Here is a 19,664-nt window from a genome sequence, read left to right on the forward strand (position 1 = left end):
CCGGTAGCACAGTGTCCCAGACGTTTTCCTCAGTCCACCATGTTTCCGTGATGCCTATGATGTCAATGTTATCTTTTTGTGCCATGGCTTCTAATTCACTCATCTTATTTCTAAGGCTCCTTGCGTTCGTGTATATACATTTGAGTTTGCGGCCTGTTCCTTTCTTGCATTTCTTTCCCTCTTGTGTCCTTTTCAATCTGTCTTGCCTGTACTCCGGTGAATCTTTCCCTCTATCTTCTTGCACGGTATCCTCCTGGTATATCGGTTCCCGAACCATCGACTCTCTCTCTCGGTCAACTGTCAGCTTTCCCCTTCTTCCTAGTTTAAAAACTTGTCCACTTCTCTCGATGCTGCTTGCAAGTAGCCTCGTTCTGTTTCTGCTGAGGTGGAGTCCATCTTTCCTGTAGAGGTTACTCTTCCCCCAGAACGTCGTCCAGTTGTGCACGAAGTGGAATCCTTCTTCCTCACACCAGCGTCACATCCACACGTTAACTGCTTGCAGCTCCATCTGCCTCTTCTCATCTGCCCTGGGTACCGGCAGGATCTCTAAGAATGCTATCCTCTGCGTTCTGGTCTTCAGTTTCCTTCCTAGCATCCAGAACTGGTCCTTCAGTACTTCCCTGCTGTAGTTCCTGTTGCTCACGTTGTTCATCCCCACATGGATCACCACCGCCGTATCTTCTTCTTCCACACTGTTGAGGATCCTGTCGATGCGGCTACCTATGTCTTCTACCTTGGCTCCCGGTAGGCATGTCACCAGCTGATCCAGTCTTCCTCTCGCTATGTGGCTGTCGACTTGTCTGATGATGGAGTCCCCTACGACGACTGCTGTCCTCTCTATTTTCTCCTGATTCTTCAGCTGCAGGTCCGTGTCCCTGGTGTATGTCCATCTCTCCTGCCACAGGTCCGTGTCCTTCATTCTTGCTGCTGTGTTACCCATTTCTTCCTAGTGGTTGTCCGTCAGGTGGTCCACACTCTCTGTAGGTATCTTTCGGCAGTTCCACTGTTGCTGGTGATTTTCCACGGCCTCCCTGTATTCCTCCTCTATGAACTTCTCCAGCTCTCGGACTTCTTCCTCGATGGTATCCTCTGTCTTGTTCTATGCTTCCTCTGTCTGGATATTCTCTGCATCTCTGTCTCCCTCCTCCGCTGCTTGAAGTGCCTCCAGTTCCAGTATTCTACCCTCCAGGAGTCTGACTTGTTTCTTCAGGCTCTCCAGTTCTCCGCATCGAGCACATACGTAAGACCGCCTCCCAGAGGGGAGGTAGTCATACATATGGCAGACAATGCAGAAAACTAGGTAGCTCAACATCTTGCTTCCGTCTGCTGCTTCCATTGCTGCCTGCTTGCCAGTCTGCTGCAGATGCCTTCTGTGTCTGCTGTGGTTGCGCCTGTTCTTTTATCTGCTTTTTTCCCCCTTTGGCTTCTCTCTCCCTCTGCCTCTCTCTGTAGCTGCTTTTCTCCTGCTCAGATCAAATCTGCTCCGTTAGCCCCTCCCCTTTTAAGGCTGAGCTTCGGTGGTCGACGTCGGGGGGTGGGTGGAGCTAACTCTCACTGATTCCCCTCTTGGTCTCCTGCCTCTGCTTCTCTCTCCTTCTCTTTCATCTGCTTTTTTTCCCCTTTGGCTTCTCTCTCCCTCTGCCTCTCTCTGTAGCTGCTTTTCTCCTGTTCTCTCCTGCTCAGGGGGCAGACAGGCAGGCTGGCTTTAGCACGGCAAGGAGGGAGGGAAGCTGGCTGGCATTGGGGGAGGGGTGGGACAAAGGCTGGAAGGCATTGAGGGGGAAATAGGAAAGAGGGAGGGAGGAAGGAAGGAAGGAGAGAAAGAGGCAGAGAAGCGGGGGGTTGTAAGCAGAAGACAGACTAGAAAGAGAAAGGTCTGGACCAAAGGGGAAAGAAAGGAGGCAGATGTTGGACTTTGCAAGGTGCAGACAGAGGGGGAGAGACCCTGAGCAGAGAGATGCAAGATCATAACAGAGGAGGGAGAGAGAGGGAGACCTGGAACAAAGGTACAAAGAAAAACTGACACTGGATCTGGAGAGAGTAACAGAGGGAAAAGAGAGAGAGACCTGGACCCAAAGGGGATGATGGGGCAACAGAGAGAAAAAAGAGAGAGACCTGTGGGCAACAGAGGGAAAAGAGAGAGAGACCTGGACTTAAAGGGGATGGGGCAACAGAGGGAAAAGAGAGAGAGACCTGGACCCAAAGGGGATGGGGCTGGAGAAAGAAAGAAAGAGGCCTTGACCCAAAGGGAATGGGGCTGGAGAAAGAAAGAGAGAGAAAAAGAAAGAAATACTGGATGCACAGTCAGAAGGAAGTGCAACCAGAGATTCATGAAATCACCAGACAACAAAGGTAGGAAAAATGATTTTATTTTAAATTTAATGATCAAAATATATCAGTTTTGAGAATTTATATCTGCTGTCTATATTTTGCACTATATTTGTCTATTTTTCTATAGTTATTGAGGTGACATTGCATATTTTAAAGTCATCTGCCTTGACACCTTTGCATATATTGTGTTTTGTGGGTTTTTAAAATTTTATGGTTACCATTATGAATTAATAAGATATTATGTATACATGAAAAATGAATGGAAGAAATTGGGGGCGGGGCTAAGGCAGGACTGAAAATTAATAATGTTCTGTTTTGCTGAAAAAAATTAATGGTCACGTTATTCATCCCACAAAGTGAAGTAATCTAATGGTTAAGAACAGTGAACTGAGAACCAGGGAAGCCAGGATACAAATTTTACTTCCCCTACTGATACTGCTTATAGCACTGGACAAGCTGCTTTACCCTTCTACCACCTCAGATACAAAGACAGACTGTATACCCTCAGGGGAGAAGGAAATATCAAAAGGGACAAGACTGGAAAACTTATGAGATTGGTTGACCAAGCTAGCGTCAGAAGGAAGGACTGCTCTCTGGTCCCAGGGAGCTTGTAGTCACTTGTTTTAATTTGGGCTGTTTATTATTGTTTATGTTTTTCTTACATGATACACCTGTGTCTAAGATGTTGACCAGACTGATGTTTGTGATTTCTGCTGACCGACCAGAACAATACTTTATTCCCAAAAAAGGAAGAGCTGGGTAAAGCAGAGTTCTAAATCCTGCTTCTCACACACCATCCCTAGTGACCCCTTTGGCAAGGTCACTTATTGTTCCATATCCAAGTTTTTTTCTATCTAATTATTCTGATTAGGATAATAATGTATACCTCCAACAAAGCTACACAGCAGACTGGTGTGGATAAGTGAGACTCAGATAGCTCATATGGAAGTATCACCAGTTTGCCAAGCACCTCCGAGTATCCTGCAACACGAGTAGTGGCCAGGGGGGGGGACACTGTGTGTTTAGGAAGGAAGGGGAACACTTGAGTAATGTCACTATTATTACAACAAACGGACATGCTAACCTCCGCTAAAATGTCTGTCTATGTAGTAATTTCTTAACTGCTATGCCATTCTGGTGAAGGTGTACTCCCTGCCCAATGGATTGTGGGGCTGGCTCCTCTCAAATATTTTGTTGGTCCTCAGTTCAGCTTTTGACAATGGCTATCTGCACCTTTATGTATAACTATGTAATAATATACAGTAGACCATAAATATCTTGCAGACCTTCCTTGGACTGTACAGAAGTTCACCCCCAGATAGGGCCAGGCACTTAAAAATGGTATTGCAACGTGCCTAATAGTACTGCTCCTCTGCCTCAATCTGGGGAGCCACAATGGGGGTGGGGGTGGACATGAGCCATTTCCTCTGGGAGTATCCTTTATTTCTTCTGTGGAACGGAGTGCACCAGCTATCACATATGTCACAGAGCTAATTACATGTGCTATAACCTGAGTGGAAGTGGCTGGTTGTGTGTGCTGTATGGTTGCCATAAGCAGCACTATTAGCTAGATGTGTGCATCCATGTGGGTAGATGTATGTCTCACCCAGTAGCCAGCTGCCAGAGATCTGTGAACTTCAAACTTCTTATATATTCCAGCATTGCAGTACGTATGCATGATGATATGACCCAGGGAAATGTGCACACTCATCCATGATTTCACCCAGCCCATTGCATACCTCTTGCATTTTTAAAAAAATGGAATATTTTGTGGTTCAGATAGAAGAGCTCCCTATGAATGGGAAGTGGGCAATGTCAAAGAACAGGGGTCCCCAACCCCCATTCCACGGCCCACTGTCTGACAGCTGAGCCGCGAGAGATCCCCTTGTGCAACATCTTTCCAACCCTCCTTCCCATCCCACACAGCAGAACCCCGCCGACCTTCCCACCACGAGGCCAACATACCTCCGTTCCAAACAGCAGCAGCGGCAGCACTGAACAGGCTGCTTCTCTACCTTCCCCGCCAGGGCCTTCCTTCTGCCACTGCGTCACTGATGACATCATCAGTGATATAGCTGCATCATCAGTGCTGCTGCCGCTGCTGTTTGTAAAGAGGCATGTCGTCCTTGAGGTGGGAGGGTCAGCGGGGTTCTACTGTGCGGGATGGGAGTGAGAGATGGAAAAGATGCTGTGCAGGGGGATGGGTTGGCAGGGTCATCGGGGTTCTGCAAACTCAGGGATCCCTCTGATTCTGCATTATGGTAAGTTGTATACTTTACGATACTATAAATTAACTCGGCGGACTTGCACTCTTGCAGCTGCGTTGTTGGACACATCGAAGGGAAACTGAACTTCACTTCAGGGGTCTGCTGTCGGCGGCGCCTGGCCTTGCCTGTCCAGTGACTGGTGACATGGTGGTCTTCACTGGCGTGGTTCCTGGTCCTGCTTCTTTGGTGGCAGCCGGTTGACCTGGTTCTGCAGACTGAACTTACTATCAAGCCGTCTCAGAGACTTTTCTATCTCTTAAAAATGTTTTATTTTTAATTTTTTATCTTCTTTCATTATTTCTATTTTCTATTTCTTTGATTTTTGATCTTGGAAATCCATTACATATTTTTATTTTAATCAGGTACTTTATCTAGATTGTGAGCCTTCGGGACAGATAGGGTAGTTTTTCTCAAATACCTAATTTCATTTTAGTTTGATACATTGTAAACCGCTTAGGTCAGTAAAATGCAGGAGCGCTATATCAAATCTTAAATAAACATAAACATAATAATAATAGAAATGTAATGTATATTGTGTATAAAACTGCCCTACGAACTTGCCCTGAATCCTCCCTCCCCTCCCTACCCACCGGTCCCTGGAAAAATTTGCTTCTATAAAAGCAGTCCTTGGTGTCAAAAAGGCTGGGGACCACTATCAAAGAAGACAGTCACTCTGCTGTACCTTCTAGACTGGTCAAGAGGCTATGCATTGGGCAGAGCATGCAAGGAGAGCATTTAGAAACTTTGAGAGGCACTGAGAAATGGCTGACTGGCCAAGTCCAGGAACAAATGGAAGCTTTCAGTGGCAAAAAAGGCAAGGTGGTAATCTTCACAGGCACTAGATGTACCTCTGTATGTTTGTGCCTGTAAGAGTAATTCCAGTCCTGGCAGAGATGTATACCAGTTTCATCAAATCAGAACTTCTTGAGGCACTGCTCATCTGCGAGATCTAAGAACTGGGTTCTGGGCTTGTACATCCTTGCATAGGGATGTGTTCTGTAAGAACCCTGTCATGTACTGCCTGCTGCAGTGCTCCGTACATGATTATAGCCACCTGGCACTGTAATGCAATAATGTCTCATACCAACACTAGCAACTAAGGTGTCCCTTCACCAGCACAAACACACACACCACCGACACTCACACCATTTCACTTGAATGCATGCAGGTAAACAGACATGCAAAGGACACAGGGACAATAGGAGACAGGGAGCAGTAAGCATTAAAGTTGGGAAGAGACCATAGGCTGGCAGAACACAAGACGGAAAAACAGACACTGGGTCAGGCTGGACAAACACTCAGTGTTAGAGCTGGAAAGAAAGTAGGTGGGGGGGGGGGGGTTTCCAGGCGATAGATATGGACTAGAAGCTGTGTGGATGTGGGATTTGGGTTGCCAAATGTATGAGTACAAAAGGCAGAACAGGTTGTAAGCAAACAACAATGGGATACTGACAGCAATCAGACCACAGGCTGGTTCCATGCTCCAGTCCTGCCCTAAAATGGCATATTTCGGGAACATCCATTTATTGACCTCCATAGTTCATCCTATTGCAATGTGGCAGTTTGGACATTCTTGAAACATGGACATCCATCCAGATATATCATGATGTCCAAATTGTGAATAGGCCTTCTAATATAACCACTCTACCATCTTATTTACATTTGTAACCCTCCTGTGAGGATTTAACACAGATTTAAAGATCATCTTTGTTTTTGAATTTTTTTTTTTTCGCCAATAATTATCTACTATGCTTGCAAATCACTGGATAATTGAGGGCAAGGTAGTTTTTCAACATTGTAGACTTCTCTTGCTCTTCACCGATATTAGTATTTTCTTTTCATTGTATCTTACTTTATTAACTATTATAAACCACCTAGAAGCATCCCAGATGGGCAGTATATAAAAAAATAAGCAAACCTAAAACTTATTTCAAGCCTAATATACATATATTTTAATAATTATTCTGATTCCTATTTCTTTTCCTGACCTATAAGCTGGGCATCATGCCATTATCATCCTACTCGTCTGGCATACAAAGTATCTTATCTATTTTCACTATATAACATCTGAGAGAGACTGAAGTGATTTTATCCAATGAGCTGCATACTAACCTGACATCTGTACCATTGCAATAAAAAAGCAGCAATCAAAACATCAAGTTAAGTTCCTTCAGTATATTCTCTCATTATACCCAAAACAGTACAGAAATATTTGTAAACAAAAAAAAAAAAGTAGGGAAAAGGCACAACTGGAAACAGAAGATAAAGCTGCTACAACCAAAGATGAACAAAGCACTTTTAAATCTTTATGTTTGCCAAATAGAAAATATTCCAAGTGTAAAAAAAAAAAAATCCTTCAAAAAAGAAACTATCTAAGGGTTTGTTTTTTTTTACTAAAGTTTAGCATGTACTAACAGTCATTAGCATGCGCTAAAGGCCCAGATTCTCTAAATGGCGCCAATCACATGATGATGCTGTTTAGAGAACTGCACCTCTGGTAAAGATAGGCACTGGAAGTGTAGGCCAAGGTTTTCCAGGCCTATATTTCTGGCACCTTTCTTTGATGTGAATCACATCTAACACCACTTCCAGTGTTAGCCATGCCTATAGAGGTGATAGACACTGGTAGGTGCCTCTGGAGGCATGATTTCGGCAGTGTTTGTTTAGGTACTGGTAGGTGCTTTGAATTTGTACTTAAGGACCATTTACAGCAGTGTTTCCCCCTTAACTTAGGCACCAGTAGGGCACCATTTATAGTATCTCCCCCTAAGTGCCATGTAGCCCATAGATATAAAATAGGACACCCAGCATTTAGCACACACTTATGTCCATTAGCACGCATTAAGTTTTAGTAAAAGGGCCCATAAATGTCTAAGTAGCTTAAAAAAAAAATAAAAAAGCAAATAGTTTAACTGTACCTTCTTTCCAGCAAGGATGTAAGTGGGGTTTACTTCTGGCATTATACCAAATGAGCTGCCGGCAGCCATCATATGCACAGGAATACTCATCATCTCCAATACCATAACCCTCCTTGATAGAAATAAAGTACATGTATTTAGGAACTTTATTTTTATATTTTATATAATCAAACAAGATGACACTTTCCGAAAGAAAAAAAAAAAACATCCAGCAGATTTTTTTCTCCCAAGAAAAAAAATCAAGATGCTACAAAATGCCCAAAGATATGATGATCATGTTTCTTTTTTGTTGAAGACAGAACACTGGCTGCCAGTTTAAGCCTGTATTAAATTTTGCATTGAACAATTGCATATCAGGCTGCTAGTTAGGATTCGGAACTGTGCATTTTGTTTGCTTCTTCGATTTCATGTATGCATTTCTGAAAACTATTAAAGCTATCTCTTTTTGTAAAATTCTTAGGAAAGTAAGGAAGATATTTCTTTTGTATTTCACTGGGATGTACAGTTTCTTGAAGATGTACACCGCATCGACCTGGAAGGTATTGCGGTCTAGAAATGCATTTTAATGTAATATAAATTCAAAATACTCATGCTTGTACTTAAAGGATTTTATTTTGCTTCACCCTGTTATTTAAATAATCACCTGATTCCCTATATTCCCCCTTTGTTCTTCACAATCAGTCCTGCTGGCTCTTTCTTCCCTTTCCTATATAATGTATGTTGGAAAACAACTAGGGATTTGGTCTTTTGTTATTTAGGTCCTTCTCTGTGGAATTCTTTGCGACTAGACCTTCAACTTGAACCTCTATATAAAAAAATTAAAATAACCAAACCTTTGGCTTTTGCAATAAATTTTTATTTATTTTATTAGTTTATCATTATTACTTTATCATCATCATCTTTTAGATTTTTATTTACATTGGACCCTTTTTTTTAAAAAAGTAATTTTGCTGTGTTTTTCCTTTATTACATGCGGCTCACTGGTAGAGCTACTGCCTCTGCACCCAGAGGTTGTGAGATCAAATCCCAGTGCTGTTCCTTGTGACCCTAGTCAAGTCACTTAATCTTCCAGTGCCCATTGCTTTGAATGTAAGCTCTGAAATACCAAAACCACAAAAAGGTGGTATATAAGACCCCCATTCCCTTCCCTTTATGATTTAATATAATGCCATTCCTCAGGAAAATTGGTATACAATTAAAACCAAATTGAATTAAAATGAGAATAGAAAGTAATACTGTACCAATTGCAACAGATAAGGGAAAGAAAGAGAAAAAATTTGCTGCAGATGTCAGTGGATCCTCAGGTACCTTTTACCACTCAGGCGAATACCAAAAGGTTTTTCAAAATAAGGGTTTTATGTTTATGCTTTTATTGAACAAATAATCATTACATCAGCAAGTCAACATACACAGGTCAATTTTTATACAATAAGTAATCCTTCCCTGCCTCCTCAACAATTTCCCCCAAATTGTACAATAAGTAATCCTTCCCTGCCTCCTCAACAATTTTCCCCAAATTGTTATCCCCACCTAAATAAAAAGATGGGTTTCAAATAGAGATCACAATGTCACATAAGACTCTAAACATAGGGTTGAGGAGAGACAGTTCTAAAGTGAGGTGAGCCAATAAAAGTTTGGTTCCTTCCTTGTAGATTAACAGTGGGCCTGTTTGAGAGAAGGAATTTGAAGATGTTGGTCACTAAGAGAATGGAGGGTTCTGAATGGTATATAGGGAACATGATAGATAGGAAGGAGTAGGTAATGGATAATAGATTTGATATACCAGTAGATTTAGGTATGCCAGTATGAAGCACTTTTGGACTAAGAGTTAATACTTTGTGTTGAATAAGTAAGGGAGAGATTTGATCAAGTCTGGTAGCATGACAAAAGAATCAAATGACTGTATTTTAGATTGTCTGAAGACTGCAAAAACAGTGCTATGAAAGACCTTAGTAAATAATGTCATAGTAGTCTAGTTGCTAGGAGGGTTATTTGTGAAGCCACATCTAGATAAGGTTTAACAATCCTAAATTGATGAAGGGAAAGAAAACAAGCCATAAGAAGGCTGAAGATCTACTGGGAGGAGAAGAGCTCTTAGTCAAGAATAATGCTTAAGTACTTAAAATGTGGGACTAATGGGATAGGGAAATTAAACATTTTAGGACAGATGGATAATGAGGTAGTGGTGCCAATAATCAAACATGCTGTAGTTTTGGTAAGGTTAAAAATTAGTTGTTTCCTGGTGAGCCATGATGAGATTGATGCTAACACAGCATAAAGTTTAGACAAGTTGAAAACAGGGTCTATAAGTGAAGGGAAAGGATATCATTTGTGTTGTAAAAAGCATGAATGTCAAGGTCTTCAATCACTTACTGTATGGTAATGTACTACTATAAAGTTATTAGAGGATCTCACATCCATTCCAAATATAATTCACAAAACTTGTAAAGAAAACATAAAAAGTGGAGAAAAACAGACGTCACTTATATAGCTCCTTGATTCACAAGAAATCCCATTGAGCAAATGTCATCTATTATTTTCACAGCAACCTCCCAACCAGGAATTTGAAGATGTTGGTCACTAAGAGAATGGAGGGTTCTGAATGGTATATAGGGAATAACTAGTTTCATTTTGGCAAAATTTCCTTTCCCTATACTTTTTAGCAGGCGATAATTTCTAATGTGAAGCGGTTCATCTGTCATAGATGCAATTGAGTTGCAACATTTTGGGATATTTTGTCTACTGCTTGATTAAGAGAGCTGAATGTGTGGTTCTGAGTACCCATCTATGGACATGTGCTTTTACATGTCACATAAATGCATCCTTGACGCATGAAATCAGTTGCATCCATGACAGATTAAAAGCCTTACATTGGAAATTATCACCTGCAAACAACCATAGGGGAAGGAAATTGTCAAAATTACTGGTAGGGAAGCTGCTGTGAAAATAATATATAAAACACAATTAAATCCAACCAGTCTACAAAAATTAGACTGCCATGGGGGAAACATATAGAAACTTCTATTCCAGCCAGGGTTGAACCAACATGTCCAACTCTGTACTTCCTGGTTCGCCTTTTCAGCTGTAAAAATGTTTTATCTTTGTGTTCTTGGCCGATGCCATCAGGTCCATCTCTGGCCTTCCCCAACATTGCACATTGAGACTGAATGCTCTTTGGGAGGAGGACCTCTCCCTTGGGACAAGAGCCCACGCCAGCTGAGAAAGTCGGGCTGCACGTTGTTCACTCCCACTACGGGCTGCTGAGAGTGCATGAAGATGGCCTTCCGCCCACTGGAGACATTGAATCAGAAGCCAAGGACGGGCCTCAATAACGAGATGCAAACACACAACGAGAGAGTCTAAGGGCAGGATGTCAATAGACAAGCCAAGAGTGTATTGTTCAAAAAATCACTTAATTGATGAATAAGCCGCAATGGCTCAATAGACTCGAAACTGGCAGTGTTTCGGCGCTGTGCCTTTATCAAGAGTCTGGCTTTAATGTGATCCTGAGTTTCGCTTCCTGACACTAGTTTTTATTTCTGCTTTTACCGACATCTCTACAGTACGTCTACCCAAGTGCACATATGCACATTTAAGCCACACTCTTGATAAAGGCACAGACGCTGAAATACTGCCAGTGTTGAGTCTATTGAGCCATTAAGGCTTATTCATCAATAAAGTGATTTTTTGAACAATACACCCTTGGGCTGATCTATCGGCATCCTGTCCTCATGACTCCCTCGTTGTGTTCTTCCGCCCACTGGACCATCATCTAAGTCTCCAGACATAATGGAATACTTCTGGTACCGTCACTCCCTCCCTTGGTCTATTCACATAAGCTAATACGGTGGCATGGTCTGAAAGCACTCTGACTGCCTTTCCTTCCAGGTACTGTTCCAACACCCTCAGCATTAGACGAATGGCTTGGAGTTCCAGGCGAGTTTTATACTGCTTTCTCTGCAGAAGAGACCATTGGCCCTGTAGTGGATGACCGCTGCAATGAGCTCCCCAGCTGAACAGGTTGGCATCAGACGTTAGGGTCACCCATGAGGAGATTCGGAGGGGTATGCCTTTTTATAAGGTGTCCACTGAAGCCACCAATGCAAGACATAGTACAAGAGTTAACTGTGTTGGATCCGCTGCGAAACAGTGATCATAATGGAATAAAATTGAAGTTGATACCGGGAATGATGTTGCAAAAGAAATCTACTGTAGAGGCATTGAATTTTCAAAAGGGTGACTATGATAAAATGAGGAAAATGGTTAAAAAGAAGCTAAAAGGAACAGTTGCAAAGGTTAGGACTGTAAACCAGGCATGGATATTATTTAAAAATACCATTGTGGAAGCCCAGACCAGATGTATTCCATGTATCAGCAAAGGTGGAAATGAGAACAAGCATGGAAAAAGGATCAAAATGAAGAAAATAAGAATCACAAGCACTGGCAAGTTAGATGCAAAGCACTGATAAAGAAAGCTAAGAAAGAATATAAAGAGAAACTTGCAAAAGAGGCAAAAACTCATAAAATTTTTTTTTAGGTACATCAGAAGCAGAAAACCTGTCAGAGAATCTGTGGGACCACTGGAGGATCAAGGAGCAAAAGGGGCACTCAGGGAGGATAAGGCCATAGCAGAGAGACTGAAGGCCTGTTTTACAAAGCCGCGCGGCAACAGCCTTGAAGCCCTTTAAATCTCTATAGGCTTTGGGGCCATTACCGCACTGCAGCCACTAGTGCAGTTTGTAAAACAGGCCCTGAATGAATTATTTGCTTCGGTCTTTATGGAAGAAGATGTAAGAGATATATCTGAACCAGGAATGGTTTTCAAGGGTGTTGATGCAGAGGAACTGAAAGAAATCTTGGTGAATCTGGAAAATGTACTAAGCCAAATCGACAAGTTAAAAAGCGATAAATCGCCTGGACCGGATAGCATACATTGCAGGGTACTGAAAGAACTCAAACATGAAATTGCTAACCTGCTGTTACTGATCTGTCGCTAAAATCATCTGTAGTACCTGAAGATTGGAGGGTGTCCAATGTTACGCCAATTTTTAAAAAGGGTTCCAGTTGAGATCTGGGAAATTACAAACTGGTAATCCTGACTTCAGTACTGGGCAAAATGGTGGAAACAATTAACAAAAATAAAATTGTGGAACACGTAGACAAATATGATTTAATGAGACAGAGTCAGCATAGGTTCAGCCGAGGGAGATCTTGTCTCACAAATTTTCTTGACTTCTTTGAAGGTGTGAATAAACATGTGGATAAAGGTGAGCCGGTTGATGTAGTGTATCTAGAGAGGCTCCTGTGAAAATTAAAGAGCCATGGGATAGGTGGCAACGTTCACTTGTGGATTAGTTATAGAATAGAAAACAGAGGGTAGGATTAAATGGTCATTTGCTTAATGGAGGAGAATAAATAGTGGAGTGCCGCAGGGATCTGTACTGGGACTTGTGCAATTTAACTCATTTATAAATGATTTGGAAATTGGAACGACAAGTGAGGTGATTAAATTTGTAATGACATTAAACTGTTCAAAGTTGTTAAAACTCATGTGGATTGTGAAAAATTGCAAGCAGATCTTAGGAAATTGGAAGATTGGGCATTCAAGTGGCAGATGAAATTTAATGTGGACAAATGCAAAGTGATGCACATTGGGAAGAATAACCCAAATTACAATTACCAGATACTAGAGTCCACCTTGGAGGAGAGCGCCTAAGAAAAGGATCTGGGTGTCATCATAGACAATGGAAGGAAACCTTCCATCCAATGTGTGGTGGCGGCCAAAAAAGCAAACAGGATGCTAGGAATTATTAAAAAAGGGATTGTTAACAAGACTAAGAATGTTATATTGCCCCTATATCGCTCCATGGTGCAACCTCATCTGGAGTACGTTCTGGTCTCCTTGTCTCAAGAAAGATATAGCGGCACTGGAAAAGGTTCAAAGAAGAGCGGCCAAGATGATAAAGGGGATGGAAAGACTAAAAAGGTTAGGGCTCTCCAGCTTGGAAAAGAGACAGGTGAGGGGAAGTCTACAAAATCCTGAGTGGTGTAGAATGGGTACAAATGAATCGATTTTTCACTAGACTAGGGAACACTCAATGAAGTTACAGGGAAATACTTTTAAAACCAAAAGGAGGAAATATTTTTTCACTCAGAGAATAGTTAAGCTCTGGAACACATTGCCAGAGGTTGTGCTAAGAGCGGATAGCTAGCTGATTTTAAGAAAGGTTTGGACAATTTCCTGGAGGAAAAGCCCCTCTCGCCACCTTCAAGACTGCATGGAAACAGGCCCCTTTCCAATCCCTGTGGTTAACTCTTCCTGCCGTCCCTTAAGACCAACGCACAAAAGACAATGACTCCTAAAAAACTTACAACACTCAGAACCGTTGGCTCCTCTAGATCATTACAAGCTATCTGGAGCTTACCTGAACATTCGTTCAGTCAGTAATAAGGCACAACTGGTCAAAGACTGGCTGGAAGTAACTCATCTGGATATTCTACTTCTAACTGAAACATGGTTAATCTCTGATTAGGATATCATCATAGGTGATATACTACTTCAGACTACAAAATTATCCCTTTATCAAGAATAAATAAAAGAGGAGGTGGTTTGGCAATAATTCTCCAAGACCACTTAAAGTTCCAAGTGTTAGACTCCACACTGACTACTGACCTGGAAATTCTCACCTGTAAAATATCTAAAAAGGATTGCAAAGACAACTTGATCCTCACAATATTTTACATTCCTCCTTGCAAACTCGGTAGCCGGTGCCTACAACTTTATAGCCGGGGATGTTAATTTACACCTCGAACAGGCAGACAATTCCAATGTAACTGACCTACTTTCCTTCCTTACATCATTAGGGTTCTCCAAACCATTCCCGACTAAAACCCATCAGAAAGGTCACCACTTAGATCTGATTATATTCCTTTTTAATGCCCCAACGACCCCCAGTATAAGTCTCAAAGGTGAAACCTGGTCCAATACCATCTCTTATGCAACTTTGAACTATGCTGGATTAAAAGACAACTTAAAACAAAACCAAGCAACAAAGAGAAAGCACAGTTACTTACCGTAACAGGTGTTATCCAGGGACAGCAGGCAGATATTCTCTACATGTAGGTGACGTCACCAACGGAGCCCCCTAGTGGACTTTTCGCAAGCAGACTTGCTCGAAGACCTTCAGGCTTGCAATTGGCCAGCGCATGCGTGCGTGCCCCTCCCGCCCTGTCCACAATCTGGAGCCAAGCGAGGCGACGCATGGCGATCGCAAAGGCTGTAACTCTCGAGGACAATTCAAAGGCGTCATAAGAGGCCTGAAACATACAGGCGGAGTTGGGAGAGGGTCTCCTCGAGGAGACGAAACTCCCGACGCCGAGGCTCTGGAACGACCTCCCGGAACGGGCGGATGGCATCTATATAGAACCGGAGGTAGGACGTGAAGAAAAAGTTGTAATTAAGGACATGGCTCACCATCATCGAATTCTGATAAAGGCGGCGACCAAATTTGTCCATCGTGCGGCCCTCCTTGCCCGGGAGGACAGCAGCATAAACTTTCGAAGGGTATAATTTCTTCAAGGGAGACTCAACCACCAAAGATTGGTGGGAAAGCTGAGCACTTTCAAACCCTTTAACCGGGACAGTCCGGTAACGAGACTCCAACTTGAAGTGAATAGCCGTGACAGCATACAGTGTCTCTAGGTTCCGGAGAAAGTCTGCCGGAGAACCTGATGCACCGGAAGGCGAAGCGCCTCATGAGGCCTATTGTCAAATCCCAATTCCGCCAGGTATTCCTGGGTAAAGCGGGAGTCGGACTGAAGATCCAAGTTCAGAGATCTGCCCATGTCAGAGATGAAACGAGAAAAGGAGGAGGTCCGAGAACAAGATTCATCCTCCGGAGGAGACTCCGACCGAGATCGGGGTGCAGCCGAGAAAGAGGGAGAAATTTCCCTGGAACAGTAAGCCGGAGCCTCAGAGTCCCGTGAACGGGAGACCGAAGAGGTTCGACTAAGGCGTGTAGGGGGCGTCGAGGAACGGCCCCGTGCCAGATGGACTGGGGAAGACCCCGGAGTCCAAGGGAAGCCTTGAAGAAGATGGGGTATAAGAAAAATCCCCAACTGGCTTCGAAGCAGGCCCTTTAGAAGCCGCCAACCGCCTCGATGGGGAACAGACACTGGAGTCCAATTCGAGGACAAGTGTATGTCTGGACGGTCTCGAGGTCGGAGACATGCTCTGACAGGGCGGGGAAGACCGGGGCTTTTTAGAAGAGGCGAGCCTCGCCGCAGTAGCGGGGGAAAACTTGACGCCCGGTCTGGACCCCCAAAAAGTTACCGGTGACTCAGGGGAGGAAGACTCGCTCGAAGGAACCCGACAGATCTTACGGGTAAGGCCTCGAGAGACGAGAGGACGCTCAGACCGCAACTGGGTCGAGACTGAGGTCAAGGGCGTCGAAGTCGGGACTAGTTGGCTTACCACCGAGGAAAACTGTGTGGTAATAATAGCCTTAAGAATGTCCTCGAACATAGGCACCGAGACCAAAGGTAGGTGGGTCAGAGGTGCAGCAGTGTGCTCCTTCGGGGGCGACCTCAAGGAAGAGTATTCCCTACGTGAGGAGGCACGCTTAGAGTGATGTCTTGAAGACGCCGATGAAGCGGCGCTGACATGAGACTCCGAGGTGGGCTTCTTTGCCGGCGCACCTGAGGAGGAAAGAGGAGACTTACCCGAGGCCAGGAAAGCAGGAGGGGCCGAGGCCGGAGCCTTCGAGGCTGATGGGGACTTCGAGGCCGAGGCACCCAATTAGGGCGCCGAGGCCGAGGCCTGTCCCCCAGGATCCATGGGGCCAAAGAGTTGGAGAATCTTTGCAACCCTCCGGCGAAGAGCCCGCGGTTGCAAAGTCGCACCATGGGGACAAGACTCGGAGCGGTGCTCTGCACACAGGCACTCCACACACCAACGATGAGGATCGGTGATGGAGATAACCCGGTTGCACTTTGTGCAGTTTTTAAAGCCAGAATGAGGCCGGGACATAAGAAAAAAAGAGAGTCACCGTCCCGCGTGGCCAGGCGGCCAGAGGAAGACCGGGAACCCGGTCAAAATTATACGAACTGAAAATAAAGAAAATGAAGACGCGAGCACAGCGACTCAAAAGAAACAAACCAAATAAGCCGCCGTGCAAGAGGGACAAAGAGATTGTGCGAAGCAAGAAAGCAGTGCTTCTGGCTCCAAGGAAAACAGAGAACTGAGGACATGCTGAGGAGACGCATGCCCTAGGCAGGGCGGGATGGGCACGCGCACATGCACGGGCCAATCGCAAGCCTGAAGGTCTTCGAGCAAGTCTGCTTGCAAAAACGTCCACTAGGGGGCTCCGTCGGGGACGTCACCCACATGTAGAGAATATGCTGCCTGCTTGTCCAGGGATAAAACTATTTGCACAAGAGGACAGCTGAACCTGGTAGAATTTTGGACGCACTATAGCTTAATCTCCAACCCAGCTTTTGACCCTAACTTCATTTTAGGATGGAAAAACTTTACTGATCAGATCTTAAACGGCATAGCCCCTCTAAAAAAACGTAAAAAAAAGACAACATTTATCAGACTTAATGGTCTTAAAGCGAGAATTACGCAAATTGGGAAAGATGAGGATAGACTTACTTGGCGACTAAAGGTTAAAGAATCCTATATAATAAAACGTTAGTGGCGCATGCGCTTTTAAAAAAGCGTGATTCCTGCCGCTGTGGTGTGTGATCCGTGGCCGTGTTCCATTTTAGAACCCGGCCAGGGATCACTCTGGCCACTTCCCTCCTCCCGCCCTCACCAACCCGAAGCAAGCTCAACACCCCTCCCACCCTCACCTCACCAACCCGAAGCAAGCTGGAACATACCTCCCGCCCTCGCTCACCGCTGCTGCCGCTGATCCTCCTCTTCGGGGCAGCCTGCGATCGTGGCCGCCTTTGGCGGGCCTCGCGGGCTGCTTTCCGGCCTCGGTGGCACGTTCCCTCTGACGCACGGGATCGCGTCAGGGGGGAGCGTGCTTCCGGGTTGGGGAGCGGTCTGCGAAGTTCGCTGGGGCCGACCACCACGATCGTGGCCTGCTTTGAAGAGGAGCAGGCCAGAAGACGCCGGGATGGAGGGAGGGTAAGCAGGGGGATTAATTCAGGGGGCCAGAAGGAGAGGGATAGGGGGCTGCTTTGGGGGGAGGAGTGTGCTGTGGGGAGACAGAAGGTGCCATGGAGAGATAGGGAGAGGGAAAGGGGGCTGCTTTGGGGGTGAGGTGTGCTGGGGACAGACAGTTTTGCTCTGGGGCGAAGACAAAGGGCCATGAAGAGACAGTGAGAGGGAAAGGGGGCTGCTTTGGGGGAGGGGTGTGCTGGGGGAGACAGAAGGGGCAATAGAGAGATAGGGAGAGGGAAAGGGGGCTGCTTTGGGGGGAGGTGTGCTGGGGTCAGACAGTTTTGCTCTGGGGGAAGACAAGGGGCCATGGAGAGACAGGGAGAGGGAAAGGGGGCTGCTTTGGGGGAGGGGTGTGCTGGGGAGACAGAAGGGGCCATGGAGAGATAGAGAGAGGGAAAGGGGGCTGCTTTGGGGGGAGGTATGCTGGGGACAGACAGTTTTACTCTTGGGGAAGATAGAAGGGGCCATGGATAAACAGGGAGAAGGAAAGGGGGCTGCTTTGGGAGAGGGGTGTGCTGGGGGGAGATAGAAGGGGCCATGGAAAGATAGGGAGAGGGAAAAGGGGCTGCTTTGGGGGGGGAGGTGTGTTGGAGACAGACAGCTTTGCTCTTGGGGGAAGACAGAAGGGGCCATGGACAGACAGGAAGAGGGAAAGGGGGCTGCTTTGGGGGAAGGGGTGTGCTTAGGGCAAACAGCTTTGCTCTGGGGGGAAGACAGAATAGGACCATGGAGAGACAGTTAGGGAGAGGGAAAGGGGGCTGCTTTGGGGGGAGGTGTGTGCTGGGGGCAGACAGCTTTGCTCAGGGGGGGGGGGAGACAGAAGGACACAGACAGCGGCCAAGGAGAGAGAGATAAAGAAACACAGACAGACAGACATCTATTCTTGCACCTGTTAATGTAATGGGCTTAAAGACTAGTACAAAATAATGATCAAAGAAAAGCGTAGCAAACATTACTCCCAAAAAATTAATTCTACCACTTTTAATAGTCATGAACTCTTCAAAATAGTCAATTATTTGTTTGATATTGAATTCCACAAGCCCTCCAATACAGACTCTCCACCCCCTGCGGCGATCTTAGCTGACTTTTTCGCTACAAAAATCCACAAATTGAGATCATCTCTTGCAGGTTCAAGCATAGATTTACCTATCATGTTTCCTGCCTTAGACAAAGAAGGTAGAGCTGTTGATATGATCTGGAATCACTTTGAAAACCCAGACTGGAGCCACTTCCTCAAGCTTTACTCAAAATATCTAAAATCCAATTGCCTATTGGACAACTGCCCACCGACTACTATGAAAACAGCTCCTATCTCCTTCAAGGCTGAACTTTTTAACTTTTTAACATCATGCATGCATATTGGAAAAATTCCCGGAGGAACTTGGTCATATTCTCATGACTCCTATTATCAAAAACCCAAAGGAGTCCGTTTTCTTGACGGCCAACTACAGACCCATTGCCAACATACCATTCTTTCTTAAACTAATGGAAGATCTGGTTAACATCAACCTCACGGAATATTTAGAGAAGTTTAACATTCTACACGATTCTCAATCTGGCTTCCGAACAAATTACAGCACTGAAACAGTTTTGGCCTCCATGATTGACCATCTTTTCCATTTGTTTTCCCCGGAAAAAAGTGCACTGGTACTGCAGTTCGACCTGAGCAATGCCTTCGACCTTGTTGATCATGAACTCCTGATTAGGTGCCTTGATTTCATCGGCATTTCCGGACAGGTACTAAATTGGTTCACGGGTTTCTTAAAAAAACGTACATACCAGGTCTACAGCGTAGGAAACTACTCTCAAGCTTGGTCCAATCCCTGCGGAATGCCACAGGGCTCCCCACTCTCCCCCTCACTTTCCAATATCTACATGGCGTCACTGGGAAATATGCTATCCGATTTAAAACTGAAATCGTACATATACGCGGATGATATAATAATTATTATTCCCATAACCTCATTGACCCAAGAG

General features: G+C 44.7%; 1 protein-coding gene across 10 annotated transcripts in view; it reads right to left on the reverse strand.

The window, feature by feature from the left end:
- Nucleotides 1–19,664, reverse strand: part of RSPRY1 (ring finger and SPRY domain containing 1) — a 351,216-nt gene that overhangs the window by 33,669 nt on the left and 297,883 nt on the right. For all 10 annotated transcript variants that reach the window (XM_033940897.1, XM_033940899.1, XM_033940898.1 and 7 more), the window contains one exon: nucleotides 7,517–7,628. In XM_033940897.1, the coding sequence (XP_033796788.1) occupies nucleotides 7,517–7,628 (112 nt within the window). The remainder of the gene's footprint in view (nucleotides 1–7,516; nucleotides 7,629–19,664) is intronic.

Source organism: Geotrypetes seraphini, chromosome 4, assembly GCF_902459505.1.
Source record: "Geotrypetes seraphini chromosome 4, aGeoSer1.1, whole genome shotgun sequence".
NCBI lineage: Eukaryota > Metazoa > Chordata > Amphibia > Gymnophiona > Dermophiidae > Geotrypetes > Geotrypetes seraphini.